The 24,702-nt window shown below is 41.2% G+C and overlaps 5 protein-coding genes across 8 annotated transcripts in view; 3 read left to right on the top strand and 2 right to left on the bottom strand.

Moving 5' to 3' along the window:
• The first annotated feature begins 643 nt into the window (after positions 1-643).
• On the top strand, positions 644-4,011 carry LOC308386828 (U11/U12 small nuclear ribonucleoprotein 35 kDa protein-like). Its single transcript, XM_080866634.1, has 2 exons — positions 644-1,152; positions 3,328-4,011. Exons 1-2 carry the CDS (start codon positions 822-824, stop codon positions 3,714-3,716), a joined length of 720 nt encoding a protein of 239 aa, XP_080722760.1. The 5' UTR covers positions 644-821; the 3' UTR covers positions 3,717-4,011.
• Positions 4,012-4,553: 542 nt separating this feature from the next.
• LOC308386825 (uncharacterized protein) lies at positions 4,554-6,440 on the bottom strand. Of its 3 annotated transcripts, none has more exons than XM_080866629.1 (3): positions 6,268-6,417; positions 5,366-5,576; positions 4,554-5,277 (listed from the first exon to the last, which is right to left on the bottom strand). In XM_080866629.1, the coding sequence occupies exons 1-3, from the start codon at positions 6,356-6,358 to the stop codon at positions 5,178-5,180; spliced, it is 402 nt and encodes a 133-aa protein (XP_080722755.1). In that variant the 5' UTR covers positions 6,359-6,417; the 3' UTR covers positions 4,554-5,177. The 3 variants fall into 3 exon arrangements, 2 of the variants coding, with proteins under 2 accessions (XP_080722755.1, XP_080722756.1); XR_013969853.1 differs by having other exon boundaries at positions 4,647-5,277; positions 6,255-6,411; XM_080866630.1 differs by having other exon boundaries at positions 4,647-5,277; positions 6,295-6,440.
• A 1,656-nt stretch (positions 6,441-8,096) lies between these two features.
• Positions 8,097-24,702, top strand: part of LOC308386827 (uncharacterized protein) — a 63,594-nt gene continuing 46,988 nt past the window's right edge. Inside the window, exons 1-17 of the mRNA XM_080866633.1 lie at positions 8,097-8,322; positions 8,908-9,114; positions 9,217-9,327; positions 9,562-9,661; positions 10,642-10,709; positions 10,809-10,879; positions 10,971-11,053; positions 11,523-11,634; positions 11,751-11,891; positions 12,106-12,206; positions 12,390-12,555; positions 15,322-15,406; positions 15,497-15,669; positions 16,450-16,837; positions 17,034-17,338; positions 17,433-17,541; positions 17,710-17,848. Coding sequence (XP_080722759.1) covers positions 8,106-8,322; positions 8,908-9,114; positions 9,217-9,327; positions 9,562-9,661; positions 10,642-10,709; positions 10,809-10,879; positions 10,971-11,053; positions 11,523-11,634; positions 11,751-11,891; positions 12,106-12,206; positions 12,390-12,555; positions 15,322-15,406; positions 15,497-15,669; positions 16,450-16,837; positions 17,034-17,338; positions 17,433-17,541; positions 17,710-17,848 — 2,576 coding nt within the window. The 5' untranslated portion in view covers positions 8,097-8,105. The remainder of the gene's footprint in view (positions 8,323-8,907; positions 9,115-9,216; positions 9,328-9,561; positions 9,662-10,641; positions 10,710-10,808; positions 10,880-10,970; positions 11,054-11,522; positions 11,635-11,750; positions 11,892-12,105; positions 12,207-12,389; positions 12,556-15,321; positions 15,407-15,496; positions 15,670-16,449; positions 16,838-17,033; positions 17,339-17,432; positions 17,542-17,709; positions 17,849-24,702) is intronic.
• LOC308386579 (U11/U12 small nuclear ribonucleoprotein 35 kDa protein-like) lies at positions 19,904-21,015 on the top strand. The gene has a single exon (XM_080866217.1). The coding sequence runs from the start codon at positions 20,077-20,079 to the stop codon at positions 20,779-20,781; it is 705 nt and encodes a 234-aa protein (XP_080722343.1). The 5' UTR covers positions 19,904-20,076; the 3' UTR covers positions 20,782-21,015.
• Positions 21,714-23,469, bottom strand: LOC308386580 (uncharacterized protein). 2 transcript variants are annotated; one of them, XM_080866219.1, is made up of 3 exons: positions 23,371-23,469; positions 22,433-22,643; positions 21,714-22,344 (listed from the first exon to the last, which is right to left on the bottom strand). In XM_080866219.1, exons 1-3 carry the CDS (start codon positions 23,432-23,434, stop codon positions 22,245-22,247), a joined length of 375 nt encoding a protein of 124 aa, XP_080722345.1. In that variant the 5' UTR covers positions 23,435-23,469; the 3' UTR covers positions 21,714-22,244. The 2 variants fall into 2 exon arrangements, with proteins under 2 accessions (XP_080722345.1, XP_080722344.1); XM_080866218.1 differs by having other exon boundaries at positions 23,344-23,469.

Raw genomic sequence — 24,702 nt, forward strand, 5'->3', positions numbered from 1 at the left:
AAGATAAATGCACATTTGAGAGTTCTGTGGTGTAGCTAAAAAAGACTGACCTACAGAGATGTGAAAAAAGCGGCATTCAAATAAGCCATTCCTTGCCATATTAATCAGGGAGTACATACACTGACAGGATGCTGTGACTCTCACAGTGAGGGAATCAGGTTGGGCTCTAATATTTTTTCTAGCAATGTCCGATTCAGTCTAACATCTGTAAAAGTTTTAAGGCACTTTCCACCAGCACTGTCAAAAAGAATTATGGAAGAATGATTTGTAGAATCAAGGAATCGGTGTCCTGGTTGCACATGCTAGACCAATGGCTTAATAACACAACAATGCTATTGCCTTTAATCTGTCACTATCTATGCTATTGATTATGGTGTAATTATATAAAATTATTATTTTTTTTAAAAAAGTGACAGTATTGTGCAATGAATAAAAAGTTTTATTTATAAACTTTTTATTTTTATAAAAAGTATTATTTATTATTAATAATAATTAACCTTACTTCATACTTGCAAATTTGTCGACTGATGCTATAATTAATCTACGTTATCTATTTTTAATTTAAGTTTTAAGTTGGTCTAAGTATCTTAGCACAGCGGAACTCTAGTATCCTTAGTCGGGCGAGTAGGGGGACTTTAAAATGTGACACACTGGACCCCGTTTCATTACGGAATGTTTTTGTTGATGCACTTGGAAGAGTGAATAGATTCAGCGGTACTGGTGTGGTTTAACGCGTAATTGGCGACTAATGCAGAGAAATATTAGCCCTGAAAACTGTTTGTAAAGCCCGCCAGTCTCCTGTGCCATCGTTCTAGTTTAAAATGGCTGACTGGAGTCCGATAGCGAAGGTGTACGACCCGCTGAAAGCTGGTAGCATCGACGGCACAGACGTGGAACCCCATGATCGAGCGGTCTGGAGGGCCATGGGTGCCCGGTACAAGCCCAACAAAGGCGTCGTTGGAGACCCACTGCTCACGCTTTTTGTGTCCCGCTTGAACCCACAGACCACCGAAGATAAACTACACAAAGTGTTCTCTAAGTACGGAGGCATCCAGCGGCTCCGGCTGGTCCGGGACATTGTCACGGGTTTCTCCAAAGGATATGCCTTCATTGAGTACAAAGAGGAGCGATCTGTGGTCCGGGCCCGCCGGTGTTCCAGATCTACTGGCGTTTAGATCAACTGGCGTTGGTCGAACAGATGTGTGGCAGACTTGCGTTTCAGGAGCTGCTACCGACAAACCAGCAAAAAAACGCCAAATGTGTCACCTGTGACACTTGTGAGGTTATCTCAAACACACTCCGTCAGTCTTGATGCTGTTGAACAACAAAATGTTTAAAAATGTGGCGAGTTTACCTGGTGATATCCTCATGCGTGACGCGATCGCGAAAACAGCAAACAAGTAACACCACGCCGTTGTTGTTCACAGGACAGCAAGAGTAAACGATCGGGAGACTCTTGTCGTCGTTATCGTTCCCCTCGCACGGTTTATTTCTCCGAATTCAGCGTTTTTGCTTCACAACTACAGCGTGCAGTTTACTTTGTGCACTAACATGGACTCGAGTCAACCAGCGCCACCTCTGGCCAAGTGCCACAGCCTACAGCCAGATCAACCTGTGACACACATCTGCACCACGTTTGAATTCGTGTCATGCACATTTGTACCTTTCAATTGTGTCTGTTTGTGCGTCATGCAAATAAACCTTTGAAATGAATGAAATGATATCATGTATTTATTATCAGCCTACATTTGTACAAAATGCCAAATGACATACACATAAGAATCACCATCCTGATATCAATACTTTTGCCCATACGAAAAATGTCGTGAACACACTAATATTTCACCAGTGTTGTAACATCACATGTCGTTAGCGTAGTCTGTCTGTGTCTTCCCTCTGCAAACAAACATGTTAGAGTTGGTTGTGATATACAGTCTGCATAAGTGTGGTCAATCTAATAAACATTTATAAGGAGATGGCAGTTACTGTGAATGTACAGCAGTTACACAGTGATTAGTAATAAACAGTCAGACAATGACCCTGACAATCTCATTCAATCTTGCAGATTGCACCTTCTGTGGAAAGTGATACCACACGGTGTGTGTGGACTTCCCCTGTGCAGAAGGCGACTACAAATGTTGTGGGTGCTAAATAAACAGAAACAAATGATCCCTGTTGTCTTTGCTTACTGATTGTTTTCAGTGTTGACAAGCCACATTGCTGCCATTGCATCTTTCAACATGTTTGTGGGTAGATTTGGATGTACCAGGGGTAAGTGCAGCCACTCAGCCTCTACTCAATGTGATCATAGCAGCAGGTGCAGATGTGTCACAAGTTTATCTAGTAGTGGCCTATGGTCATGTGTTAGTGGTGGGAACAGTCATATCCACTCACTCTCACTGGCTGTTTATTACTAATCACTGTGTAACTGCTGTGAATTCACAGTAACTGCCGTCTCCTTACAAATCTTCATTAGATTAACCACACTTATACAGACTGTATATAACTCCAGCCATGTTGATGAATTGCCTATATTGGCTGGAAATATTCATTTTCAGGGAAAAGACACAGACAGACGATGCTTACAGGATGTGATGTGACAACACTAATGAAATATTGATGTGTCATATTTGTCCAAGGTGTATTTCATTGTTATGGAAAAAGAGAATATTAAAATCATGATGACCAATTGGAGCAGTGATTTCTATGACTTTGTGTATATAATTTGGAATTTTGTACAAATGTAGGCCAATAAGGAATATATGATATCATTTCATTCTTTCCAAAGGTTTATTTGCATGACGCACAAACAGACACAATTGAAAGGTACAAATGTGCATGACACGAATTCAAACGTGGTGCAGATGTGTGTCACAGGTTGATCTGGCTGTAGGCTGTGGCACTTGGCCAGAGGTGGCGCTGGTTGACTCGAGTCCATGTTAGTGCACAAAGTAAACTGCACGCTGTAGTTGTGAAGCAAAAACGCTGAATTCGGAGAAATAAACCGTGCGAGGGGGACGATAACGACGACAAGAGTCTCCCGATCGTTTACTCTTGCTGTCCCGTGAACAACAACGGCGTGGTGTTACTTGTTTGCTGTTTTCGCGATCGCGTCGCGCACGAGGATATCACCAGGTAAACTCGCCACATTTTTAAACATTTTGTTGTTCAACAGCATCAAGACTGACGGAGTGTGTTTGAGATAACCTCACAAGTGTCACAGATGACACATTTGGCTTTTTTTGCTGGTTTGTCGGTAGGAGCTACTGAAACGCAAGACTGCCACACATCTGTTCGACCAACGCCAGTTGATCTAAACGCCAGTAGATCTGGAACACCGGGACGCCAACAAGCTGGTGGTCGACCAGCATGAAGTGTTCGTGGATTTTGAGCAAGAGAGGACTCTTAAAGGATGGGTGCCGCGGCGGCTCGGCGGCGGGCTTGGAGGGAAAAAGGAATCCGGACAGCTGCGGTTCGGCGGCAGGGACAGGCCTTTCCGTAAACCCATCAATCTCGGGGTAGACCCGGTGCAGGAACGAGGTGGTGGTGGTGGAGGGAGGGAGTGGGACAGACCAAGCGGGAGAGCCAGAGACGATCGGGACCGACACAGAACAGCAGAGTGGGGCAACAGAGGAAGGAGAGATGACCGGGACAGAGGCCGAGAGTGGGATGACCGCAGGCACGGAGACAGGAGCAGGCACCGGGACCGGAGATGAAGCATGTGGCTGCACTTCAGCACTTCAGCTTTCAAAGGAGGACAGTGAATGAGTGTGTGACTTGGATAACTGTTTGTGTGAAAGGTTACTTTTTTGTATGCTGATATTCTTCAGATTGTACTGTATGGTAATCAGGACTCTGCCTGTGGCTGTCATATTCAGTTCTTCTCAGGGAAGTCTCAGGAATGACAAAGTAGGGTTGTTGTGTTTTGTTGGGGTTTTTTTTTTTTTTACAAGTCTTTATTCTAGCGAAAAAATTACAATACGGGTGGTGTCCAGCCAAATGAGACTTACATCCATCATGTCAAACATGAGCGCCAGCAGCCAGAATCACTGCTTAAGAGTCCAATTGGATTGCTTTGGGAAATCGGAACTGTATTTTTATACAGTTATCATAAATATTATTACCCCACATATACAATTCAAATTTTATTTCTTGCAATTTAAGTCCCAACAGACTTTTTTCCCCATTTACTACAGAATGTTGTTTATCATGTAGATAAACTGAGACAAACAAAACTGCATTTCTTTTTCTGATATTAAGATATTCCAGGGATTAAATGCATAGTTAAACTTCTTTTCACTGACAGAAAGGGAAGTTTCGCTGGTCCGGCCCACTCAATGTCAAAGGCTATATGTGACTCGCAATGTAAAATGAGTTTGCAGTTTTGTTTTGTTTTTAAAAAAGCATAAGTTTAAGAGCACATTGTCAGCCCCATTTCTTTTTAAAAAATGTAAATCAGATTATATCATAAACAATAAAATTCGTCATTGTTTTGAAATCTAAGGTGTTACTGTTTGTCAAAGTGTTGCAACATGTTTAAGATTTCCCAAGTTGGGTAGTTTTCCAGTGTAGCCTCATGTGACCCCTGTTTTCAGAGTTGGTAATGATGTGTTGTGCAAGATTTATACTTGAGGGAAGAAAACTCAGTATTCAAACACATTTACTCCTTTTTCCATATACATGCAACTCAGGAATTTGAATCAAATGCTTACTCAGCTCTTACTCAGCCATCTGATCCTCGGTCCTGCCCAGTGAGGTCAATCAGCTTTCGGTTATGGGTCACTGGGTGGATTCTTAAACTGTGCACAAGTATTTCTGAAGTCATCAATATGAAAGATGACGGGAAATGAATCTCTTATTTCATTAAAAGGTAATTCTCTAATGTACCAGAAAAAAACAAGAGGCAGAACTGACTTTTATTTCCAAGTATGTTCTGAGTAGTAAGCTGTCAATTGTAGTGTTATTTATACGAAGAGACAATGAAGTTAGTGCAAACACATATACGTCAAACACACTGAAAACTGAGGCTTTTTTCCACTGGTTTGTGTTTATTACTGTATGATTATTGGGAATACATGCTGGGACAAGACAAATTTCAAGCATTTGTTAAATATGACTTTGACATTTAATATTAATCATGCATGTATGCAAACATGCAAGATGATTTCCACTGCCGCTTAGAAGTCATGCTTAGCTGGTCTTTGCCTTCCACCGTACCCGACATTCACGATGGGCCAGCCTGGGTAAGTCTCTCTTTGGACCGTGCTGAAGTTGATCCTGTGAATCAGAAGAATCAGAGCACGCAGACACAGAGTAGCTGCTCCCTACATGAAGGACACTGTGATGATGATAAACCTCCTCTCACCTGAACGCAGGGTTAATGCCAATGTTGTCAGGCTGCGGGAAAGCAGGTGTCCGCCTCCTGTGGCAGGAGGATGGGGGAGGGAAGTCTTTCTGATACTGAGACTGCATCTGGGCTGTTTCCTGTTCGTTTTTTGCTGCTGCTGACATGTGATCACGGTTGCCTTCTTGCTCATTCCCTCTCACTTCTCTGTCCTCGCGTCTGTTTCCTCTTCCTGTTTATCATGAGGATGCAGGAGGAGAATGGTGAGATTCCTGTTGTGTGTTACAGCCTGCTGAAGGGTAATCAGAACTTTGCTAAAGGCAGAATTTCATCAACAGTAATCACACTTTCCATAAATAAACTTTCTTACTTTCTTGATCATACTACATGTATTACACTATTTGCTTTTTTCATTTTAATCTTGAGAGAATAATACTTTATACATAAATGAGATGAAATGTTCTTATGAATATAAATCATTTGCTTTGGATGTCGCAGAGCTGTGTGAAGGACACGGGAACACATACACAAATAATTACTGCTGAGGGCAATCCAATCCTGTGTCTGTGAGTAAGAGTGGCAGGAATTTCACTGCACAGCAGAGAAAACAATATCACTCCTCCAGATGCTCTGTGTCTATAACAGCATTTTCACATTTAACCTTATATGGTCTTTCTTATGTTCTATTTGAGGTATTAAATACTTTATTACAGTGTTTTTCAGTTTAATGGCAGTGTAGGGTTTTTTTTTAATCTAAGCTTTAATCACAAAATCACCTTTATAATCTCTACCATCTCTGCCTTCTCACTCATAGCACACTGCCCAAACCATTTCCAAGACACACACATGCACTGAACAGAAAGCCACAGCCTTGCGTGCCATCATAAATGAGTCTTATCTTTATACAGACATGATGAGTTTACTCTCTAGGGTGAGCCAAGTCTGTTGACCTTTGCCTGGATCTTGGTCTGGGATAGGCCTGAAGCAGAAAGCCTCACGTGATGTGGTCTCCATCTTAGCAGGTGTGTCCGGGTAGAGGAGGAATCCTAAAAAGGGTGAAACGTAGACTGTTGACTCTTGTTCCCCTTTTTTAACCCACTACTTTGGAGTGATTCCAGTTAAATCAAATCAAATCAAATCACTTTTATTGTCACATCACATGTGCAGGTACATTGGTACAGCACATGTGAGTGAAATTCTTGTGTGCGAGCTTCACAAGCAACAGAGTTGTGCAAAATACAATAATGTAAACAAGCAAAACACAAGAATGGCTACATCTGAAACTAATAAATATATGTACAATATATAATAGTATATGCATTTCTGGATGTGTATACTAAATATTTTCCTACGTGTGTGTGTGTGTGTGTGTGTGTGTGTGTGTGTGTGTGTGTGTGTGTGTGTGTGTGTGTGTGTGTGTGTGTGTGTGTACACATATTTTACAAGTTTCACAGTTTCTGAAATCTTTCCAGTTAGGTCTCTTTTTCACAGCTTGTTTACTTTGCATATAAATTCTATAAAATATGCTTAATGACAGTGACAATTAATCATTCACACAGACCTGATTTTTGTGACAACAAAACAAAGTTTTATTTCTGTCTGTTTATTTAGTGATGTGCACCGAGATTAAAGCGAGATCAGAAATAATGACGGTAATTTTGAATCCTTTTGTTATTTCTTGACTAGGACATTGTTTCTATTTCTGTTTTACTCTTTTCAGTGTTTATAACTTTTCAGTGTTTATAACAGTGTTTATAACAATTGTTGATTTGTTCTGTTCTCATTGTATGACGAATTATGATGGCTGTTTGGTAGCCGTTTGCATACTATGCATACTCTCTCTCTCTCTCTTCATATGTGTGTGTGTGTGTGTGTGTACAACAGCTTTATGTTAATGTACAAATATGTTTATGTGGTTTCCATGGTTTTTGCATCTTCTTTAAGTGCGCGTCAGTCCATCTCGGAATTCGACAAGACTGGTAAGCTCTCAACTTGCTCTCCGTCTGATATGATCAGGGTTTTTTGTGTGTTTTCTTGAGGTTTTGCGACGCTGCGTGTTAAAGGCCTAGCAGCCGTCATTTAGCCAATGTGAGCCACTCTGTAAGAGCAGGTGGGAGGGAACAGCTGCTTCTGTTGTAAACGTGCTTCCGACTTGAAAATTTCCTCGGTCGAGTGGGTTATCTGGCATTTCCCCTCTTGAGTTTTCTAAACACTAATTTTTGTCGATATTTTAAGTTTGTTAGTTGGACAGAGTTAAATTAGATGTCGAAAGTTACTCTTGTCTACTGGTGTTTGTTATTTAAAAGGAATCTGACAAGATGATTCAAATAAAAACAAACGGTCAAAAACTAATATTTGGCTCTCACTTATGCTAGTCTGTTTTTGAATGTAAACAAATCATCCAATCTAACACAATTTCTGATACTTGTTTGCTGAAAGTTTAGGCGATGGTATGAGGGCAGTGTTTAATATAGCGTTATTTAACTATAAGCTATAAGAGACTTAGAGCTTTTTATTGTCATTGTGCAGTTTTTTGCACAGCGAAATTGGGTATAATCTGTTAATGTGGCTTTTGTATTTAGTTGTTGTTGTCCAAACTCACTGTACTGCTACCTAACCAGTGTAGGATTGATGTAGTATTTAAGTTTTCTTTCCCTTTCCCTTTTTCCAAAATAACAATGAGTTGTTGTTGTTTTTTTTGTTTTGTTTTGTTTTCAGTTCATAAACGTATGTGTCTATGTTCCTAATGCAGCTATGAACAATGACCATAGTTGACAGATCTTCAGAAAAGTCTGACCACGAGTCAGCCGGACTCGGACCTGGAGCTGCTGTGTACAACAGTACACCCTCCTCTGAGGACCAGCCCAAGGACCAAGGGGCTGGTCCTCAGAGTACACCCTCCTCTGAGGACCAGCCCAAGGACCAAGGGGCTGGTCCTCAGAGTACACCCTCCTCTGAGGACCAGCCCAAGGACCAAGGTCAGAGCAAAGCCTGGCTTTTTTTCAAAATGTCTTTTTAAGCTGTTTGAAGATTTTTATTGTCAGACAGAATAGTTTTCCAACCAGTTTTAGCAAATATGGAACCACACTTTTTAGCCATTATTTACCCATATTTGTCAGAATTGGTTTTAGTAACGTACAGCTAATCTTTTTGCTTCTGCTTTCACACAAGTTTGACAACTGCTTTTGTGGGTGTTGTGTTGCTGCTTCCCTTCTCCGTTCATTCATCCAGTTATGTAATGCATCCAGCTTTGCATGATCAGTCACTTCAGCTCGTGATGCAATTGCTGTTTTTATATAAAGACCGGCAGCCCAACTTGTTTAGCAGAAACAAAGGAGAAGGCAAATTGTCCTATCTTTCTTCCTGAGGCTGTTTAGGAGTTTTTCACAGTGGCCAGAATCACATTATATAACTGTTAATAGTTGTAGCTATTACTGTGATGTCCTGACATGACTTTGCCATGTGCCAGTGTGTGGTTGTATAAGTAAGGTGGCATTAAATTATCTCCTTTTTAAAATGTATTGAAACAGATTTTTAGTAATAATTGTGGCTCTGTGTGTCAGTGATCAGCAGTGGCGATGGAATTGACTTGCCCCAGAAGGTGCTGTTCTCACCAGATCGGCTCAGCCTAAATTGGGCCCAGGTTCACCTCATTGGTGCAGGCCTCCAGAACATGGGGAACACCTGCTTCCTCAACTCAGCCCTGCAGTGTCTCAGCTACACCCCTCCTTTAGCAAACTACATGCTGACGCGGGAGCACTCCAAAACATGTAAGTTTATTTCACCAACAGTGGTGTTACGCAGTCCTGCGCTGATTCTCACATTGTATCACTCCTTACTCACTCAGTATTTTGTCTCTGTCTCTGCTGCAGGTCATGAGCCAGGGTTCTGTATGATGTGTACCATGCAAAACCACATCATTCAGGTTTTTACCAACTCTGGGAATGTCATTAAGCCCATTGGTGTACTCAATGAGCTTGGGTGTAAGTGGATGACTGTTGTTGCTGTGCTCTGTGCAAAGTGTTTACCTATATTTTAATGATAGGAGGCGCTGTGTGACTGTTTACCTTTTGTAATTTTGGAGGGAAATAATCTGGAGGGATTTTGAATTCTGTTTTTAAATAAGTGTAAACTTGCATTTAACTGTGGTATCCTTTACAATAATTCACCTCCTGCTTTGTTTTTTGGTTCTGTTTTTCCTCGTTCCCCTCACACAGGGATTGCAAACCACTTCTGCTATGGAAGCCAGGAAGATGCTCATGAATTCCTGCGGTGCACAGTGGATGCTATGCAAAGGTCCTGCTTACCTGGAACCAAGTGAGTGTCATTTTACATTGCATGCATTCTAAACAAGTTAAACACACAAAAATATTTTTACTTGGGCTTGACAGTGTTTGCACTTTATTATGTAGTAAGATCCATAATTAGCTACGTAGAGGTAACACCGTGACAGTAGGAGAATATGAAATAAATCCTTTATCCTGTTTTTCAGGAAGTGCAGTTTATACTAGTTCCTTTTAACTATTAATGCTTCAATTGCTGAGAGTATTTTTCAGAAATGCAGATTCCTCAGTCTCTTGCCTGACTGACACCTCAGTTTACATACTAGGCAAGCCACTTGATATAATACCTCATTATTATATCAAGTTTTTTAATGAACTTGACTGCTCCAACACAGAAAGTATTCTTACACTGGGTGTGGTAGCTTGTTTTGGTAACAGGGCTTGAAAAGATCAGAAGCGGCTTAAACGTGTAGTAAAACAGGTGTCTGGGATTATGGCAGAGAGCTGCCAGACTTAGTGTCTAGTATAGATTTCTTCTGAGGCAACAGGGTAAGCAGTGTGAGCAGGAGCACTCAACCCCTCAGGTCATCTCTTATTCACCCTAATGGCATTAGTGCTATTATTGCAGCAGCAAAATTCAGAAAATCCAGGTTTTTCTATGTGTTACTATAGAGCTTCGAAGTCTATGTGCACATTTAACCAAAACTACACGTTTAACAGATGCACTGGGCTGAGTGTTGTGCTTCTTGTTAGACTCCTAAAAATAATTTATTAATTCATTTATTTTTTTAAGAACCTAAAGTGTCAATTCTCATCAAATCAATTCTTCCCGTGTAGCAGCAGATGGCCTCTTAAGTAATTAATCGTGCTCCAATTCCTCCTATTGTCTTTTCTGCTACTTGAATACTGTAAAGTGATTGTCTGGTTCCAAAATGCTAAAAAATAAATGGTCAGTCAGTTAATTGTTGCACTGTCCTTATTAGTTAACTTTTGTGCTTTATCTTTTTATTATAGATTGGACAGGCAAACGCAGGCAACCTCTTTCATCCATCAAGTGTTTGGCGGGTACCTAAGATCCAGAGGTAAGTCACTGTTTTTTAAGGTTTGATTTATTTTTCTTTTATTTGTCTTTTTATGTCTTACAGCTTGTGTGATACTCATAGCACTGATTTCTGTTTCAGTTAAATGTTTAAACTGCAAAGCTGTCTCAGATACATTTGACCCTTTTCTGGATATCACTCTGGAAATTAAGGTAATTGGACAACATTCAAAGTGACGTTGCTACTATGTATTCTCTGCATTATGGAGTGTGAGGTTTTTCCTCTCTCTCTCTGTTCATATAGACTGCTCCAAATGTCTCCAAAGCTCTGGAGCAGTTTGTCAAGCCAGAACAGCTGGGTGGCGAAAATGCTTATAAATGCACCAAGTAAGTCAAATCAAATCAAATCAAATCAAATCAAATCACTTTTTATTGTCACATCACATGTGCAGGCACACTGGCACAGCACATGCGAGTGAAATTCTTGTGTGCGAGCCCCACAAGCAACAGAGATGTGCAAACACAACAACACAAACGAGCAAAATACAAGAATGGCCAACCTGAAACTAATAAATATATGTACAATATATAATAGTGTATGCATTTCTGGATGTGTATACTAAATATTTTCCTACGTGTGTGTGTGTGTGTGTGTGTGTGTGTGTGTGTGTGTATACACATTTTTACAAATTAAATAGTAAAAAAATAAAATAAAATAATAATAATAATAATAATAATAATAATAAAATATATAAAATATACAGAGTTGAATATGTGCAAAGAGATGCCAAACCATGATGAGTTTTAGTGTTTAGGTGTGATTTTTGTCAACAAGCTGAATGTTTGTTTCCTTCAGGTGCAACAAAATGGTAACGGCCTCAAAAAGATTTACAATCCATCGCAGCGCCAATGTGCTCACCATCTCACTCAAACGCTTTGCAGACTTCAGTGGAGGCAAAATCACAAAGGCAAATGGCCAATAGTGTCTGCTTAAGTCATAAAGATACATGACAGATGCTTTGTTTTATTATAAAACAGGATATTTGCATGTAATGTTTGAATTTTTTTGTTTGGTGGTCATCAGGATGTGAAGTATTTGGAGCATCTGGATCTGCGGCCCTTCATGTCGCAGTCCCACGGGGAGCCCCAGCTCTACAGGCTGTATGCTGTGCTGGTTCACTCTGGATTGAGTTGTCATACTGGACACTATTTCTGCTATATTAAGGTACTGGCTGTGCCCGAATCTGTTTGAATGCTGCTGTTGCGTAGTACAAACAAACAAACACCATAAACAACACATTTCAGCAGAAAACTACTTTGTATGCATTGAAAGAAAGAAAAAAAAGACCCCTATATAACCATAAGATTCTTCTTTTTAGCTCAAATTCAATTCAGAAACTGAATCTGCTGTGTCACATCTCTCTCATTCTGTCTCACAGGCCAGCAATGAGCAGTGGTTTCAGATGAATGACTCGTCCGTGTCAGTCAGTGACATTAGCACTGTTCTCAACCAGCAGGCCTATGTCCTCTTCTACATCAAGTGAGTAAACATCGGTATTTTTAAACATTCTAGGCTTATTCCTTCAGTAGAACTTTTCCCATCATTATTTAATAATGTAGACATGTTTATTCTCACTTTTCTTGTAGAAAATGTATTATTATAACCTAATGTTATAATGTTGATGCTTTGTCATGGTTAATATTCTTTTTTCCATGTCATCAGGTGCACAGATGTGGGAAAAACTGGGGACTACAGCCACTTGAACCATAACGCTGGCATATCTGGTCAGGCATCTCCCCAGCCAGTGGTGAGCCCAGGCACCATCGCCACCATGCCTCACAACAGTGTTGGCTTCATAGGTCCCCAGCTGCCACCACACATGAACAAGGTACTTCCTCACCTGAGGGTACTGATAATGTTGTTGTTTTTGTTAAACCCACTGTTTCATGCAAAATACATTTGTACCTTTCAATTGTGTCTGTTTGAAAAGAATGAAATGATATCATATATTCCTTATTGGCCTACATTTGTACAAAATTCCAAATTATATACACAAAGTCATAGAAATCACTGCTCCAATTGGTCATCATGATTTTAATATTCTCTTTTTCCATAACAATGAAATACGCCTTGGACAAATATGACACGTCAATATTTCATTAGTGTTGTCACATCACATCCTGTAAGCATCGTCTGTCTGTGTCCTTTCTCTGGAAATTAATATTTCCAGCCAATATAGGCAATCCATCAACATGGCTGGAGAGTTGGTAGTTATATACAGTCTGTATAAGTGTGGTTAATCCAATGAAGATTTGTAAGGAGATGGCAGTTACTGTGAATTTACAGCAGTTACACAGTGATTAGTAATAAACAGAGCCAGTGAGAGTGAGTGGATATAAGAAAGTCAGTGACTCAGGTGTGTCGATTGGTTCTGTTTGTGAGACTGGAGGAGACGTAGAAATCTTTTGTTTTAAATCTTAGTTAGGAAGATTCCTGTTTGAAAACAAGCACTTTTTGTGAGAAATACAAGAAGTACATCTGCAGAAAGCACACAGTTACATTCTGTCCATCATGTGGACAAAATCGAAAATGTTGAGCATTGAAAAACTGAGAACGTTGGGCAAGTTCAAAATACGTGTTTGTAAGAACAAAAAACCAAATTGTTCCTAAAATAGTTATGGAAAGTCACTGTTGTATGTCTATGTTCTACATGTTTATCTGATGGAAAATAAAGGTGCTATTGTTTTATTGCAGTTTCTTGACAATTCTGAGTGGATTTACACAGTATGGGTCAAAATGACCCGCAACAAAATCAATGTCACTTTTTTGTTTTTCAACATAATACAAGGGTTAATTTCCAAAACTTCCATATGATCTTCAATTTGTAGCAGATCCACTATCACACAGCAGCTGGAGCAGTTTCAAATGGAGGTCAGTCCACTGCTGCCACCTGTGGCCAAATACCAAGCCTACCATAGCCCACTACTAGATTAACTTGCTATGATGACATTGAGTAGAGGCTGAGTGGCTGCACTTACCCCTGGTACATCCAAATCTACCCACAAACATGTTGAAAGATGCAATGGCAGCAATGTGGCTTGTCAACACTGAAAACAATCAGTAAGCAAAGACAACAGGGATCACTTTTTTCTGTTTATTTAGCACCCACAACATTTGTAGTCGCCTTCTGCACAGGGGAAGTCCACACACACTGTGTGGTACCATTTTCCACAGAAGGTGCATTCAATCTACAAGACTGAATGAGAAAGTCAGGGTCATTGTCTGACTGTTTGACTGGGGCGATCGTGGCTCAAGAGTTGGGAGTTCGCCTTGTAATCGGAAGGTTGCCGGTTCGAGCCCCGGCTTGGACAGTCTCGGTCGTTGTGTCCTTGGGCAAGACACCTCACCCGTTGCCTACTGGTGGTGGTCAGAGGGCCCGGTGGCGCCAGTGTCCGGCAGCCTCGCCTCTGTCAGTGTGCCCCAGGGTGGCTGTGGCTACAATGTAGCTTGCCATCACCAGTGTGTGAATGTGTGCGTGAATGGGTGGATGACTGGATATGTAAAGCGCTTTGGGGTCCTTAGGGACTAGTAAAGCGCTATATAAATACAGGCCATTTACTGTTTATTACTAATCACTGTGTAACTGCTGTACATTCACAGTAACTGCCATCTCCTTACAAATGTTTATTAGATTAACCACACTTATACAGACTGTATATAACAACCAACTCTAAAATGTTTGTTCGCAGAGAAAAGACACAGACTACGGTAACGACATGTGATGTTACAAAACTAGTGAAATATTAGTGTCATTTCATTCATTTCAAAGGTTTATTTGCATGACGCACAAACAGACACAATTGAAAGGTACAAATGTATTGTGCATGAAACGAATTCAGACGTGCTGCAGATGTGTGTCACAAGTTGATCTGGCTGTAGGCTGTGGCACTTGGCCAGTGGTGGCACTGGTTGACTCGAGTCCATGTTAGTGCACACAAAGTAAACTGCTCGCTTTAGTTGTGAAGCAAAAACGCTGAATTCGGAGAAACAAACCGTGTGAGGGGAACGATAACGACAACAAGAGTCTCCCGATCGTTTACTCTTGTTGTCCTGTGAACAACATCGGCATGGTGTTAATTGTTTGCTGTTTTCGCGATCGCGTCGCGCATGAGGATAACCCTAGGTAAACTCGCCACATTTTTAAACATTTTGTTGTTCAACAGCATCAAGACTGACGGAGTGTGTTTGAGATAACCTCACAAGTGTCACAGATGACACATTTGGCGTTTTTTTGCTAGTCTGTAGGTAGCAGCTCCTGAAACGGAAGTCTGCCACACATCTGTTCGACTAACGCCAGTTGATCTAAACGCCAGTAGATCTGGAACACCGGCAGCCTCGCCTCTGTCAGTGCGCCTCAGGGCGGCTGTGGCTACAATTTAGCTTGCCATCACCAGTGTGTGTGAATGGGTGGATGACTGAACGTGTAAAGTGCTTTGGGGTCCTTAGGGACTAAGTAAAGCGCTATACAAATACAGGCCATTTACTTAATGCTGAAATCTAATCTATTGTATTAAATGGGTATGCTTGTAGTTTGGGTAATTTTGTTATGTCAACAAGTTCTGTTTTAAAACTTAATCTCTTGTTAACTGTTCAGATTGCTGAGGTGATTGATGATCGACCTGAGGAAGTGAAACAGATGGAAGTTTTTAGGACCAGCAACAGATGGAAAGCAATTGGAGGTAAATAAGAAGTCACAGAAGTAGGGGGGGATTTGTGCAATATTAAGTTAAGACTGTTGTTTACTATAGTTTTACTTCCTCTCCTAAAAGTGGATCAAAATGATGACACAGAGGAAGGAAATGGAAAAGAACATCAAAATACAGAGGCTGGCTCATTAAGCAGAGGTCGACATGACTCACCCGAGTTGTCTTCAAAGAGAAGAGGACAGGATTCTCCTGTCAAAAAGACCCGGCATGACTCTCCAGACATCTCTCCACCAAAGAGAAGTCGGAAGTACTCTCCGGATGTCTCTCCTCACAGGACAAGACGTCACGACTCTCCTGATGTCTCTCCTCCCAGGACTAGACCTCACGACTCTCCAGATGTCTCTCCTCCCAGGAGAAGACGTCATGACTCTCCAGATGTCTCTCCTCCCAGGACTAGACCTCATGACTCTCCAGATGTCTCTCCTCCCAAGAGAAGACGCCACGACTCTCCAGATGTCTCTCCTCCCAGGACTAGACCTCACGACTCTCCAGATGTCTCTCCTCCCAGGACTAGACCTCACGACTCTCCAGATGTCTCTCCTCCCAGGAGAAGACGTCATGACTCTCCAGATGTCTCTCCTCCCAGGACTAGACCTCACGACTCTCCAGATGTCTCTCCTCCCAGGAGAAGACGTCATGACTCTCCAGATGTCTCTCCTCCCAGGACTAGACCTCATGACTCTCCAGATGTCTCTCCTCCCAGGAGAAGACGTCATGACTCTCCAGATGTCTCTCCTCCCAGGACAAGACGTCACGACTCTCCTGATGTCTCTCCTCCCAGGACTAGACCTCACGACTCTCCAGATGTCTCTCCTCCCAAGAGAAGACGCCACGACTCTCCAGATGTCTCTCCTCCCAGGAGAAGACGTCATGACTCTCCAGATGTCTCTCCTCCCAGGACAAGACGTCACGACTCTCCTGATGTCTCTCCTCCCAGGACTAGACCTCATGACTCTCCAGATGTCTCTCCTCCCAAGAGAAGACGTCACGACTCTCCTGTTGTCTCTCCTCCCAAGAGAAGACGTCATGACTCTCCAGATGTCTCTCCTCACAGGACTAGACCTCACGACTCTCCAGATGTCTCTCCTCCCAGGAGAAGACGTCACGACTCTCCAGATGTCTCTCCTCCCAGGACTAGACATCACAACTCTCCAGATGTCTCTCCTCCCAAGAGAAGACGTCACGACTCTCCAGATGTCTCTCCTCCCAGGAGAAGACGTCACGACTCTCCTGATGTCTCTCCTCCCAGGAGAAGACGTCATGACTCTCCAGATGTCTCTCCTCCCAAGAGAAGACGTCACGACTCTCCAGATGTCTCTCCTCCCAGGAGAAGACGCCATGACTCCCCAGACTTGTCACCACCAAGACAGTGTTCAGGAAAGTCAGAAAAAATGCAAAGTAAAGGTGAGTGATCCATTTAAATTGTAAAGTGGAATCTGGTGTGGCATATGAATAAAAGTAAAAAGCAGAGACCCATTTAACATGAGTTTTGAATTGAAATTTATTTTAAAGACATAGCTTGATCTAATAATAAATCTTTAATTTTTGTTCAAAAGGCATTACAAAATGAAAATTAACAAATTAACTGTGTCTTTGTCAGATTCAGCCTCCAACAAAAGCAAGCTCAGCTCATCCTTGTTAAGTAAAAAACGCTCACCGGATCCTCATCGGTCAGCGGTGGCTAAGAAGGGTCAGAATAGACATGATTCAGACTCGGATCCGTCTCCCCCGAGGAAAAGGCCCCTGAAGGGAAACGCCTCAGACTCCGACCAATCTCCCCCAAGGAGGCCCTCAAAAACTAAACGGGGCTCAGACTCTGACCAGTCTCCACCCAGGGGGCAGCCACCGAGTGGAAGGGACTCGGATGGAGATTTGTCACCACCTCGTAGGCCAGGCCAGTCACAGGTAAGCAGACTGTGTTGGAACAAAGATTAATGTCAAATCTGATTTCACTCAAATGTTATATTTTTCAATTGTCTTTTTTTTTTTTTATAACCAGGGCCAAAGGATGCTATCTGGTGGAAAGGCAGGCCTGGTTTCTGTGGACATTCTAAGGAAAGAGCAAAAGGAGAACAGACGCAGAGAAAAACACAATCAGCCACTTGAAGGTTTCATCAACTTTTCTCTCTTAAGATTTTTTTACACCCATTGATTGAAGAGCTTCATACAGCTTTGCATCTCATTTCAGCTTATCATCTATATTGTCGTATTTTATTTAGTCCTAAAATTAAATAATGAAGTTTCTACATACTTACCCATTCATCCCCTTTGACCAGATGAATCGCGTAACGCTCAGACGATTTTCAGAGACAAAAGTGGCAAAAGGAGGGATCTGGATTCAGAGAGAAATGAACAGAAAAAGAAAGCTGGTGAAAAAGCGGCAACAGACGAGAAATACGCTCAGTGGGGAAAAGGGTAAATGTGCATGATCATTTCAAATATCACAGTTTATGTGATTATATCCACATAAAAAATTATAAAAGTGGTTCAATGGTTTATGTTAAAATGTATGTATAGGTTGGCACGGATCCAGATGCATCACCAGAAACTTAAGGAAGCGCTGCGCGAAGCCCTTAAGCCACTTGAGGATCTTGACCGCATGTTGAGAGAACAGGAAAGAGAAGGCGATCCTATGGCTGCAATGCGCAGGCGTAAAAAGGACCGTGGCACAAAAACACAAGATGTTTAACATTACATATGTTTTATTTTATTTATGACTTTATTTTATTTCACCAGGTCAATCCTTGTAAGAAGCTTTTAAATAGCAGCAGTTTTGTTTTTGCTACTGTTTGTATTTTTATTTATTTGTATGTTTGTTTTGATTTTTGTAGAGAAACCTCGATATAAAGGCCCTGCTCCACCTCCAAACCGGTTCAATATTCCACCGGGGTACCGCTGGGACGGAGTTGACAGGTAGAGTTTGTGCATCGGTGACAGAGGAAAACTGTTGAGGACAGAACTGTAGTTTAATATTGAATGTTTTTAATACACACATCAGTTTGTCATTTTGCACATTAATGGTAAAGAAATTGTGATCATTTTTTTCCACGTCTATATTAAATTTGCGCCTAATTGAATGGATTGTCTTTGGCCTTTTAGCTTGTCGTATCATAATTAATAGGGTTATTTTATTTGTGTCTTGCAGGTCAAATGGTTTTGAACAGAAACGCTACCAGAGGATAAAAAGGCTGTGCAGGAAGCGGCCTATAAATGGAGTGTGGAGGATATGTAAAGGCTTTCAGAAAATGATGAATCTGGAGCAGAGCTAAAGAGCACACCTTCTCAACCTTTATGTATAATTGTTATGCTGTTAGAACAACAAGACTAGATGCATCTACGCAGCAAAAGTTCTTTTTTAAATAAACTACATAGAAGAATTTGTTTCACCTTTCCAAACCCTTTTGATACTGTACCATGTGTATCAGATGGAACTGTACAGAAAAATGAAGTGAAGCATGTTCACAATTTTTGTAAGAAGTTATTCACCGTGGAGCAGAAGCTGTTGTGGTTTCAGTGTTTTATTAAAGAATGTTTTTGTAATGCATTGTCCCAAGAGTGTTCAGGCACCTGTAACTTGGATAGCATTTGACATTCAGTCTTTTTAGATAATTTTATACACTTACCACCCATTTTATTAGGCAACAGTAACTCAAATAACCGCTTGTTACAACCAACATATTTTGGTCCTGGACATAGAAATAGAGACATGTCCCTCATGACTCCAAAATGAAACGTAGTGCACAGCAACCAAATGCTGAAAGAGAGTGTCCACAGCTGACTGTCGATGGTATGGTATAGCTGTGAGGGTTTTGTGTACAAGATAAATGCACATTTGAGAGTTCTGTGGTGTAGCTAAAAAAGACTGACCTACAGAGATGTGAAAAAAGCGGCATTCAAATAAGTCATTCCTTGCCATATTAATCAGGGAGTACATACACTGACAGGATGCTGTGACTCTCACAGTGAGGGAATCAGGTTGGGCTCTAATATTTTTTCTAGCAATGTCCGATTCAGTCTAACATCTGTAAAAGTTTTAAGGCACTTTCCACCAGCACTGTCAAAAAGAATTATGGAAGAATGATTTGTAGAATCAAGGAATCGGTGTCCTGGTTGCACATGCTAGACCAATGGCTTAATAACACAACAATGCTATTGCCTTTAATCTGTCACTATCTATGCTATTGATTATGGTGTAATTATATAAAATTATTATTTTTTTTTTTTTAAAAAAGTGACAGTATTGTGCAATGAATAAAAAGTTTTATTTATAAACTTTTTATTTTTATAAAAAGTATTATTTATTATTAATAATAATTAACCTTACTTCATACTTGCAAATTTGTCGACTGATGCTATAATTAATCTACGTTATCTATTTTTAATTTAAGTTTTAAGTTGGTCTAAGTATCTTAGCACAGCGGAACTCTAGTATCCTTAGTCGGGCGAGTAGGGGGACTTTAAAATGTGACACACTGGACCCCGTTTCATTACGGAATGTTTTTGTTGATGCACTTGGAAGAGTGAATAGATTCAGCGGTACTGGTGTGGTTTAACGCGTAATTGGCGACTAATGCAGAGAAATATTAGCCCTGAAAACTGTTTGTAAAGCCCGCCAGTCTCCTGTGCCATCGTTCTAGTTTAAAATGGCTGACTGGAGTCCGATAGCGAAGGTGTACGACCCGCTGAAAGCTGGTAGCATCGACGGCACAGACGTGGAACCCCATGATCGAGCGGTCTGGAGGGCCATGGGTGCCCGGTACAAGCCCAACAAAGGCGTCGTTGGAGACCCACTGCTCACGCTTTTTGTGTCCCGCTTGAACCCACAGACCACCGAAGATAAACTACACAAAGTGTTCTCTAAGTACGGAGACATCCAGCGGCTCCGGCTGGTCCGGGACATTGTCACGGGTTTCTCCAAAGGATATGCCTTCATTGAGTACAAAGAGGAGCGATCTGTGGTCCGGGCCCGCCGGGACGCCAACAAGCTGGTGGTCGACCAGCATGAAGTGTTCGTGGATTTTGAGCAAGAGAGGACTCTTAAAGGATGGGTGCCGCGGCGGCTCGGCGGCGGGCTTGGAGGGAAAAAGGAATCCGGACAGCTGCGGTTCGGCGGCAGGGACAGGCCTTTCCGTAAACCCATCAATCTCGGGGTAGACCCGGTGCAGGAACGAGGTGGTGGTGGTGGAGGGAGGGAGTGGGACAGACCAAGCGGGAGAGCCAGAGACGATCGGGACCGACACAGAACAGCAGAGTGGGGCAACAGAGGAAGGAGAGATGACCGGGACAGAGGCCGAGAGTGGGATGACCGCAGGCACGGAGACAGGAGCAGGCACCGGGACCGGAGATGAAGCATGTGGCTGCACTTCAGCACTTCAGCTTTCAAAGGAGGACAGTGAATGAGTGTGTGACTTGGATAACTGTTTGTGTGAAAGGTTACTTTTTTGTATGCTGATATTCTTCAGATTGTACTGTATGGTAATCAGGACTCTGCCTGTGGCTGTCATATTCAGTTCTTCTCAGGGAAGTCTCAGGAATGACAAAGTAGGGTTGTTGTGTTTTGTTGGGGGTTTTTTTTTTTTTTTACAACTCTTTATTCTAGCGAAAAAATTACAATACGGGTGGTGTCCAGCCAAATGAGACTTACATCCATCATGTCAAACATGAGCGCCAGCAGCCAGAATCACTGCTTAAGAGTCCAATTGGATTGCTTTGGGAAATCGGAACTGTATTTTTATACAGTTATCATAAATATTATTACCCCACATATACAATTCAAATTTTATTTCTTGCAATTTAAGTCCCAACAGACTTTTTTCCCCATTTACTACAGAATGTTGTTTATCATGTAGATAAACTGAGACAAACAAAACTGCATTTCTTTTTCTGATATTAAGATATTCCAGGGATTAAATGCATAGTTAAACTTCTTTTCACTGACAGAAAGGGAAGTTTCGCTGGTCCGGCCCACTCAATGTCAAAGGCTATATGTGACTCGCAATGTAAAATGAGTTTGCAGTTTTGTTTTGTTTTTAAAAAAGCATAAGTTTAAGAGCACATTGTCAGCCCCATTTCTTTTTAAAAAATGTAAATCAGATTATATCATAAACAATAAAATTCGTCATTGTTTTGAAATCTAAGGTGTTACTGTTTGTCAAAGTGTTGCAACATGTTTAAGATTTCCCAAGTTGGGTAGTTTTCCAGTGTAGCCTCATGTGACCCCTGTTTTCAGAGTTGGTAATGATGTGTTGTGCAAGATTTATACTTGAGGGAAGAAAACTCAGTATTCAAACACATTTACTCCTTTTTCCATATACATGCAACTCAGGAATTTGAATCAAATGCTTACTCAGCTCTTACTCAGCCATCTGATCCTCGGTCCTGCCCAGTGAGGTCAATCAGCTTTCGGTTATGGGTCACTGGGTGGATTCTTAAACTGTGCACAAGTATTTCTGAAGTCATCAATATGAAAGATGACGGGAAATGAATCTCTTATTTCATTAAAAGGTAATTCTCTAATGTACCAGAAAAAAACAAGAGGCAGAACTGACTTTTATTTCCAAGTATGTTCTGAGTAGTAAGCTGTCAATTGTAGTGTTATTTATACGAAGAGACAATGAAGTTAGTGCAAACACATATACGTCAAACACACTGAAAACTGAGGCTTTTTTCCACTGGTTTGTGTTTATTACTGTATGATTATTGGGAATACATGCTGGGACAAGACAAATTTCAAGCATTTGTTAAATATGACTTTGACATTTAATATTAATCATGCATGTATGCAAACATGCAAGATGATTTCCACTGCCACTTAGAAGTCATGCTTAGCTGGTCTTTGCCTTCCACCGTACCCGACATTCACGATGGGCCAGCCTGGGTAAGTCTCTCTTTGGACCGTGCTGAAGTTGATCCTGTGAATCAGAAGAATCAGAGCACGCAGACACAGAGTAGCTGCTCCCTACATGAAGGACACTGTGATGATGATAAACCTGCTCTCACCTGAACGCAGGGTTGATGCCAATGTTGTCAGGCTGCGGGAAAGCAGGTGTCCGCCTCCTGTGGCAGGAGGATGGGGGAGGGAAGTCTTTCTGATACTGAGACTGCATCTGGGCTGTTTCCTGTTCGTTTTTTGCTGCTGCTGACATGTGATCACGGTTGCCTTCTTGCTCATTCCCTCTCACTTCTCTGTCCTCGCGTCTGTTTCCTCTTCCTGTTTATCATGAGGATGCAGGAGGAGAATGGTGAGATTCCTGTTGTGTGTTACAGCCTGCTGAAGGGTAATCAGAACTTTGCTAAAGGCAGAATTTCATCAACAGTAATCACACTTTCCATAAATAAACTTTCTTACTTTCTTGATCATACTACATGTATTACACTATTTGCTTTTTTCATTTTAATCTTGAGAGAATAATACTTTATACATAAATGAGATGAAATGTTCTTATGAATATAAATCATTTGCTTTGGATGTCGCAGAGCTGTGTGAAGGACACGGGAACACATACACAAATAATTACTGCTGAGGGCAATCCAATCCTGTGTCTGTGAGTAAGAGTGGCAGGAATTTCACTGCACAGCAGAGAAAACAATATCACTCCTCCAGATGCTCTGTGTCTATAACAGCATTTTCACATTTAACCTTATATGGTCTTTCTTATGTTCTATTTGAGGTATTAAATACTTTATTACAGTGTTTTTCAGTTTAATGGCAGTGTAGGGTTTTTTTTTTTAATCTAAGCTTTAATCACAAAATCACCTTTATAATCTCTACCATCTCTGCCTTCTCACTCATAGCACACTGCCCAAACCATTTCCAAGACACACACATGCACTGAACAGAAAGCCACAGCCTTGCGTGCACTGTGCCATCATAAATGAGTCTTATCTTTATACAGACATGATGAGTTTACTCTCTAGGGTGAGCCAAGTCTGTTGACCTTTGCCTGGATCTTGGTCTGGGATAGGCCTGAAGCAGAAAGCCTCACGTGATGTGGTCTCCATCTTAGCAGGTGTGTCCGGGTAGAGGAGGAATCCTAAAAAGGGTGAAATGTAGACTGTTGACTCTTGTTCCCCTTTTTTAAACCCACTACTTTGGAGTGATTCCAGTTAGCACAGAACATGTAGCCCAACGCTGTTCACAGTTTCTGAAATCTTTCCAGTTAGGTCTCTTTTTCACAGCTTGTTTACTTTGCATATAAATTCTATAAAATATGCGTAATGGCAGTGACAATTAATCATTCACACAGACCTGATTTTTGTGACAACAAAACAAAGTTTTATTTCTGTCTGTTTATTTAGTGATGTGCACCGAGATTAAAGCGAGATCAGAAATAATGACGGTAATTTTGAATCCTTTTGTTATTTCTTGACTAGGACATTGTTTCTATTTCTGTTTTACTCTTTTCAGTGTTTGAACTTTCTTTCATTTTTGAAAAAAACGATGCAATGTTTTACTGTATTTCTTTCTTTGATCCCACTGGGAGCCGTGAAACTAATGGAGTTATTTGTGCAAGGGGAGGGAGGGAGGGTGGTGTGGGGGGTGATGAGTGCAGTGGTGGGAACAGAGCTTTGCTGACTGATACCTCCATGTTAACCCTGGAAAGACTTGAGAACATTTCCCAGCTTTCATTTTCATCTTCGTTCCCATTTGTGAAGCCTAAGATTCACTCTGTAATTTTAACTTTCTTCACCAGATGCAGAGGGTTTTTGTTTTTTGAAATTAGTTTTGTCATGCCGCTCTCTCCCTTTAAAAAAAAAAAAACATTCGAAAAACAAAAAGAAGCACCACGAGATTCAGAGGTTCGGTAGACCTTGTACCGAGACATACTCAGTATGTGGGTTAGGAGAACAACGGATAAAAATTGGGGGAAATTGGATAAAAAGGATAAAAAAAATAACACTCACATACTGAAAATGCACAACATAGTGGTAAAAGTCTCAGACAAATAGGGTTTAAAATGACATCTTCCGCCAACACCTCAGATTATTGTTGTCATATATTATAGTAAGTGATTTGCAAGCTTGTGAGGAATTTACAATAAACAAAAAAATACCTTAAAAAGGATTGCATCACTTAAGAGTTTTTCCATAAATATAAGACTACCTGCTGAAAAGTGCAGGCTCAAACAAGCCCTCTAATGTGAAAAAAGTAATGCTGGATTCATGTCAAAGACGCAGGGAACATTGCTGAGTTCTAGCCAAATGCCCCAGGGTAACTACTGAATGGGAAACTTGTCATTTTCTCTTCCCCCCTTCTTTTTTCCCATTCC

Source organism: Rhamphochromis sp. 'chilingali', assembly GCF_963969265.1.
Source record: "Rhamphochromis sp. 'chilingali' genome assembly, chromosome: 19".
Lineage (NCBI taxonomy): Eukaryota > Metazoa > Chordata > Actinopteri > Cichliformes > Cichlidae > Rhamphochromis > Rhamphochromis sp. 'chilingali'.

Excerpts from the sequence above, each read along its gene's own strand:
- LOC308386825 (XM_080866629.1), bottom strand. The coding sequence starts at position 6,358 with ATGGAGACCACATCACGTGAGGCTTTCTGCTTCAGGCCTATCCCAGAC. Across the intron at positions 5,577-6,267 it reads GACTTGGCTCACCCTAGAGA|GAAGAGGAAACAGACGCGAG; the intron begins GTAAACTCATCA and ends CATGATAAACAG. Across the intron at positions 5,278-5,365 it reads GGCATTAACCCTGCGTTCAG|GATCAACTTCAGCACGGTCC; the intron begins GTGAGAGGAGGT and ends TCTGATTCACAG.
- LOC308386828 (XM_080866634.1), top strand. The coding sequence starts at position 822 with ATGGCTGACTGGAGTCCGATAGCGAAGGTGTACGACCCGCTGAAAGCT. Across the intron at positions 1,153-3,327 it reads TGTGGTCCGGGCCCGCCGGT|ATCTGGAACACCGGGACGCC; the intron begins GTTCCAGATCTA and ends AAACGCCAGTAG.
- LOC308386579 (XM_080866217.1), top strand. The coding sequence starts at position 20,077 with ATGGCTGACTGGAGTCCGATAGCGAAGGTGTACGACCCGCTGAAAGCT.
- LOC308386580 (XM_080866218.1), bottom strand. The coding sequence starts at position 23,434 with ATGGAGACCACATCACGTGAGGCTTTCTGCTTCAGGCCTATCCCAGAC. Across the intron at positions 22,644-23,343 it reads GACTTGGCTCACCCTAGAGA|GAAGAGGAAACAGACGCGAG; the intron begins GTAAACTCATCA and ends CATGATAAACAG. Across the intron at positions 22,345-22,432 it reads GGCATCAACCCTGCGTTCAG|GATCAACTTCAGCACGGTCC; the intron begins GTGAGAGCAGGT and ends TCTGATTCACAG.